This window comes from Lotus japonicus, chromosome 2 (assembly GCF_012489685.1).
Source record: "Lotus japonicus ecotype B-129 chromosome 2, LjGifu_v1.2".
Classification (NCBI taxonomy): Eukaryota; Viridiplantae; Streptophyta; class Magnoliopsida; order Fabales; family Fabaceae; genus Lotus; species Lotus japonicus.
Window position 1 is genome coordinate 70,255,461 of NC_080042.1, and position 6,913 is coordinate 70,262,373.

The 6,913-nt window shown below is 35.1% G+C and overlaps 2 protein-coding genes across 2 annotated transcripts; one reads left to right on the plus strand and one right to left on the minus strand.

Annotated features, from left to right (window-relative positions):
• Positions 1-290: 290 nt before the first annotated feature.
• Positions 291-1,957, minus strand: LOC130735602 (alkane hydroxylase MAH1-like). The gene has a single exon (XM_057587533.1). The coding sequence runs from the start codon at positions 1,911-1,913 to the stop codon at positions 423-425; it is 1,491 nt and encodes a 496-aa protein (XP_057443516.1). The 5' UTR covers positions 1,914-1,957; the 3' UTR covers positions 291-422.
• Positions 1,958-2,086: 129 nt separating this feature from the next.
• LOC130736958 (uncharacterized mitochondrial protein AtMg00810-like) lies at positions 2,087-4,825 on the plus strand. Its single transcript, XM_057588733.1, has 2 exons — positions 2,087-2,104; positions 3,791-4,825. Exons 1-2 carry the CDS (start codon positions 2,087-2,089, stop codon positions 4,823-4,825), a joined length of 1,053 nt encoding a protein of 350 aa, XP_057444716.1.
• Positions 4,826-6,913: the final 2,088 nt, after the last annotated feature.

The window sequence follows — 6,913 nt, forward strand, 5'->3', positions numbered from 1 at the left end:
TACTGCTGGGTTAGAAGAGCAAAGCCAAAATGGAAATGCATATGGTTTTTCCCTTATTAAGTGTTTTTATGAAATGGAAACTCACTTCAAATAATACACCTATGATGATATACTTAATTTCATCAAATCTTTATCAATTCAGTTATGAGTTCTTATACATCTATTGGGACCTAGACTTTTCCTTAATGCATGCGTTAAAAATGTGTCAGCTATGTTCCTTAATCGGTGTCCCTCTCTAGTTTGTCGATTGCTTCAATACAAACAAGAAACCACATATCATAGTGCACAAATAAAGAAACAAGATATTAACACGTTTAACTTCAACCAACATTAACACTAAATTCAACTGAAAATTGAACACAACATTAAATAATACGAACACAACATAACATTTCCACATATGTCAAATTGAAAATCACCCCTCAAGGTTCTCTTTTTGTTACCCTAACCTTAAAGCCATCCTTCATAAGGAGTATAATTGAGTAGCTCGGGATAGGAACATGAACTTCCACCGGATGGATCCTATAGTTTCTCAAAATAGTTGCTGCCACCATCTTTAATTGAACTAAGGACATGTCCTTTCCCAAACAAGTCCTTGGTCCTGCATTAAAACTAAAGAATTTGTAAGATGGCACATAAACAATGCCTCCTCTATCAGAAATCCACCTCTCAGGCTTGAACTCCAAGCAATCTTCTCCCCACACATCTTCAAACCTCCCCATTGCATACAGAGAAAACAGTATCATTGCATTGGCATGAACATGATGCCCACTTGGAAGCACATCAGCTTCAATTGCTTGTTTCCTCTCAAAAGGTACAGGAGGGTAAAGCCTCATAGTTTCATACATATCAGCATGGAGATAAACTAGCTTTTTCTCATCCCCAAAATTATCTTTGATTTCTTCAAGAATCTTGGCTTCCACTAATGGATTTTTAGCAACAAGCCAGAAGAACCAGGTGAGAGCTGAAGCAATGGTGCTTCTCCCTCCTTCAAGGAAGCCATATACAGAGTCCCTTATAAACTTGTTATCATATTCTTTCTTCCCTTTCTCTTCTCTAATCAATGTTGTTAGCAATGGCATGTCATTGTCAACATGAGCTTGATCATCAAGTAATGGGTCATTTTCCTTCAGCTCCTTTCGCTTAGACTCTATACATGAGTATAGGAACTGATCAAATGTTTTGCATGCTTCACTCATCTTCTTTTCTGGACCAATTTGAAGCCATTCTTGTAACTTCCAGACACATCTTGGAACAATATGTCTGTAGAACATGCACTCCTCCGCTTCATTGAAAGCAATCTCGGTTGCGATTTTGGGGAAATCAATGGAAAGGGAACCAGGATCAAACCCTAGAATGGTGGAACATATGTTGTCGAACGTGAATCGGTTGAAAACCTCTTGCAAATCCACCACCATGCCCTGTTTCTGAACCTGATCCAACAGGGGAAGCAGTGCACTATGCAACTTCTTCCGAGTCGTTTTCTGGTAAAACGACTCGAAGCTCGTTTGCTTAACCAAAGGACTGAGTAGAGACCTGGCGTGCTTCCAGGTCTCTGAATCATTAGCTACCATAGCGCCTCCAAAAGCGTGGAAAATCTCGCGAAACTCAGGGCCCTTGACATAGTTGTGGAATTTCTTGATGGTGATGTGGCGGACGTTGATGGGGTTGCTGGTGACGATGAAGTCCATTTTGGTGAACCAGGGTCCCATAAAATCTGCTGTTTTGCCCTCATGTTGTTTGAGGAGCTCAGTTACGAAATCGTGGATCCACGTTAAGTTCAACAGGATTGGTGGGAACATGCCGAGTATTGGATAGTCTATCAAGAGCGGGTATCTGCAACGTTGTCTCCTGTGAATGATGTGTAGGAGGAAGCATAGCAATGCTGCAATGGTGCAAGCGTAGATTAACATGACTGACAAAAGTGTTTGCTGCTGGGAATGGTTGAAGTGGTGGTTTTAGAAGTAAATGGCTAATCGATATCGATAATTATATATATATATATATAATCGGTTCTGTACTTTTGGCTTCAGTGGTAGTTTTAGAAGTAAATGACTTATTGAAATGTGTGAATGAAATAAGGAGTATGGCTGGCAGTGCATGGGTGAATGGAGACAGCCAAATTAACTAGAGAGCCACCAAGATGGACGAAGACCCAACCATTTCTGTCAGGAATTAAGTTCCTAGGCAAGGACGGAACCAGGAAAATATAGTAAGGGGGGCAAAAATTTAATGCATTCTAAACAAAATCCAATGTCTAATTTTGCTATTAGCAATGATATAAAAGTTCATACAAAATAGCATATATTTTATAAAACCAAACAAGACAAATTTTGACATAAAGAAAACACCTACAAAAAATGTGCACCTCATTTCAATCATCCGAACTTTGTTCTTCTATGATTCTTAATTTGATAACTCTTCCCTAATGTATTACTCTCTCATCCAAAATATACGTTGTGTTGTTTTAGCATTTGTACTAGGTTTAAAAATACATGTTATTTTTCAAATTTAAAGCATTGTTTCTCATTTTCTTCCTTGGACACCCTCATTTAATATTGGTATATCTCTTACCTACTTCAATGTTCACTTATCACAACTCTCACTACGCACTTAAACAATAATCACATTTTTCTTTCCTTAATATAACTCAACTAAATATGTAGGGGTGTTTAAGTCAAGTTATTTATCAAATGATGGGTTTGTAATATCTGTGTATAACCTTAAACAACTTATAGTTTACGATGAAGGGAATACACTGTATATAAATCTTAAATAGATCTAAAACATATAAATGCTAAATTAGTGGGCTTTGAATTTGAAATGAAAGGAAAAAAGTTGCTAATTAACAGTGATAAAAAAAAGGTGCTTAGTGCTTAAAGACACAAAAACAAACTGCAACTGGGAAGATGAATGGCTTTGTTGAACAACATCAATTGCCCACACATGGAAGACATTAGGTAGGAATAGGCGAAGAGGCAATGGAAGAAAAGAAATGTTTTTCAAAACTTTTGGAGAGTAATTTCACTCTTCTGTATGGGTATGCCTCTTCACATATTTTATTTTACACTTATATTTAACATATAAGAAGTCAAAAGATAAGGTTGACTCACTAGGTTGTTGAAGACAAATGTACAAAACTTACATTATTTTGAAAATCATGTTTAACATATTTTAGGATTCACTTTTCATAGTCTTCTATTTGATGAGAGGATTAACCTTTTGTAATTTTATCTTTTGTGATAGGGGATGGTTCACTTTAGGGGTGGGGGGCTAGTCTTGATATTTAGTATGGGTATTAAAAACTCTTTCAGATCAGCAGGGGGCGGTCACCCCTTTTCCCCAAGCCTGGGTCCGTCCCTGTTCCCAGGGGTGATACTGTGGGTATCGCAGGTGTTTGATAGCAACAATGATATATATATATACATTATTTTTTAAACACTTCATTTTCACATATTTTTGTTTTTATTTCTCTCGTTTCATACTTTCTTTCTCTTACTTTTTCATTTTTTTCCTTCTCATTTCTCTCCTCATTTCACCTCTTACTGTTGAATAAAATAGTGTTAGCTTACCACCTTAGGTAGTTAACCACGGTTAGCTCTACTATGGTTAGTTTAGTTTGTTAGATATCTGGTTAAGTTGTTAACCGGTTAGTTAGAGTTTGCTTAACAACTCTCTTAGTATAAAGCTTGTAACAACACTAGATTTTACATTCATTCAATACATTCTCAGTTTTCTCTGCAATCAATCAAGACATTTCCGCTTTGTTAACTTCCGCTTTGTTCAACAGCTAGGATTCCAGCAAAGTACAGCAGATCATACACTCTTTGTTAAGAAGACTTCATCTTCATTCACAGCTCTTCTTCTATATGTGGATGATGTCCTATTGACAGGCAATGATATAACTGAGATTGTGTCAGTGAAACAATCATTTCATGCTCAGTTTAGGATCAAAGATATAGGAGAAGCCAAGTGCTTCTTAGGATTGGAGATTGTCAGATCTACTACTGGGATTGTTCTAAATCAGAGAAAGTACACTTTGGAACTCATTTCAGATTCTGGTTTGCTGGGTTGCAAACCTGCTTCTACTCCAATGGATCACTCTCATAAGCTTGGAGTATCTACAGGAAAACCACTTGATGACATTGGTTCTTATAGAAGGCTCATTGGCAGGTTACTTTATCTCACAACTACAAGGCCTGACATAGCCTTTGTTGTTAACCAACTCAGTCAGTTTTTATCTTCTCCTACAGACCTTCATGAGGCAGCAACTCACAGAGTACTGAGATACCTCAAAGGTACTCCAGGTTGTGGTCTTTTCTATCCAGCTACATCTTCTACTACCTTAACTGCATTTAGTGACTCTGATTGGGCTGGTTGTGTGGATACACGAAAGTCTATCACTGGCTATTGTGTGTTTCTTGGTAGTGCACTGATTTCATGGAAGTCAAAGAAGCAGACAACCACATCTCGTTCGTCTTGTGAAGCAGAGTATCGGGCCATGGCAGCAACAGTGTGTGAGATACAATGGCTCAATTACCTTCTTCGTGATCTAGAAGTTTTTCATTCTACTCCTGTATCAATGTATTGTGATAATCAGTCAGCTATGCACATTGCTCATAACCCAAGTTATCACGAAAGGACCAAGCATATTGAGCTAGACTGCCACATAGTCCGTGAGAAGCTTCAACAAGGACTCATTCATCTTCTACCAGTGTCTTCCTCTTTGCAAATTGCTGACATTCTTACAAAACCTTTGACTCCTGCCCCATTCCATAGTATCTACTCCAAACTGGGGATGCATAACATCCATTCTCCAGTTTGAGGGGGGCTGTTGAATAAGATAGTGTTAGCTTACCACCTTAGGTAGTTAACCACGGTTAGCTCTACTATGGTTAGTTTAGTTTGTTAGATATCTGGTTAAGTTGTTAACCGGTTAGTTAGAGTTTGCTTAACAACTCTCTTAGTATAAAGCTTGTAACAACAGTAGATTTTACATTCATTCAATACATTCTCAGTTTTCTCTGCAATCAATCAAGACACTTCCGCTTTGTTAACTTCTGCTTTGTTACTTACACCTTAAAAAGAGGTGTGTAAGTAATATTATTGGTTTGTCAGGGCTTGGCGATTTTCCAATTATTTTTGCTAAATATACTCTTAAGAGCATCTACAATGTTAGTTCTTAATTCTTAGTTTTTAGCACTATTCATGTGAGACCGTATTGCCACATGTGCTTAAGCAACTCTCAAGCAATTTTGCTCCAACCATGATTTCTTAGTTCTTACCATTATTCATTTGATCCCACCAACCACATTATTTATACTTTTTATTGTCATAAAGTAATAAAAAAAACCCATAAAGTAATTTAAAAAAGTAAAACTTTATGGGTTTTTTATGCTAAGAAACCTTGCATAGAACTCAAAAAAAAATTGTTTATGCTAAGAACTCAAAAAGTAAAACTTCTTATATAAGAACTGAGTTTTTATTTTTAAGAACTAAGAACTTCATGTCAGCACCTTTAATGGTTAAGAGCTCAGTTTTCAAAAATAAGAATTAAGAACCTTGCATTGGAGATGCTCTAAGTGAAAATGAAATTAGATAGAAGAGAGATATGAAGAAAAAAGAAAGAAAGTAAAAGACGTAATATGCAATATATTGGAATAAAAGAGAGATACATAGAAAATAAGGTGAAAATAGAATGAGAGTCTATTCTACCGGCGTATGAGTTGAAAAACTTGGTTAAATAAACAGTAATTATATGTGTACCACTTCACAGTCCATCCATCTAAGGATACAACTTTTTTCTCTAACTATCTCTCTCTTTTGGTCACATCAAATCATATACCATATTTATATTTTGTCATCATTCTATCTCGCTAGTGGTTTACACCTCTCGGGTGTACATTGATCTATATTACTGAATAATTATTTCAGAGCTTGAAAAATTTGCTAATAAATAGTAATTTAAATGTAGTAATTTAAATAATCGTCCCTTATTTTATGATTCTCATATGCTTGTATCCGTACTCATTACCCGCAATTTAATTAGCCAAAATATAATGTTTATTATTTTTTATTTTAATAAGTAAAAATCATTCAACTAAGTATATATACATCTCTGTTAAAATGAATAAGTGATAAAATTATAATTTTAAATTTATAATTTAGATTCTATTAATATGAGTCTAAAGTGGTAGGTTAATAACTTACCTATTTCAAAAATATGTGAAGTAAATCAACAAAGTAAATATTATACTTTTTAGTGATAGTATATATAATAGAGATTAATTTCTATGCACGGACGGTGTAAATAAGTTTTACATCATCATTCAATCACATCCCTCCATTTTGTTTTCTCACAATTAATTTTGAATTTAATAATATCTAAAATAGAAAATGGAAGACTGTGATTGAATGATGGTGTAAATTTTTTTACACCGTCGGTGCATAGAAATTAATCTCTATATAATATTAAAACATCATTCATTCACTTGTGAGATTAATTTCTATGCACCGACGGTGTAAAAAGTTTTACACCATCATTCAATCACAACCTTCCATTTTCTATTTTAGATATTATTAAATTCAAAATTAATTGTAAGCTAACAAAATGGAGGGATGTGATTGAATGATGGTGTAAAACTTATTTACACCGTCGATGCATAAAAATTAATCTCTTTTTTAAAATGAGTATGTACGAAAATTCTAAAATTTAACTAACTTTGTTAAATTACTACCAAGCGTATACATAAAATAAAAAATAATTAATAAAGGGTGTGGTAGGGATGGCAACGGGTAGGATCGGGCACAAGTTTTATAATTATCAAACCCAAACCCAAATCCCATAACCCAAACCTAAACCCAAACAAAAACCCTTATGGGCGATAAAATGAAATCCATGCTCAAACCCATT

Excerpts from the sequence above, each read along its gene's own strand:
- LOC130735602 (XM_057587533.1), bottom strand. The coding sequence starts at position 1,913 with ATGTTAATCTACGCTTGCACCATTGCAGCATTGCTATGCTTCCTCCTA.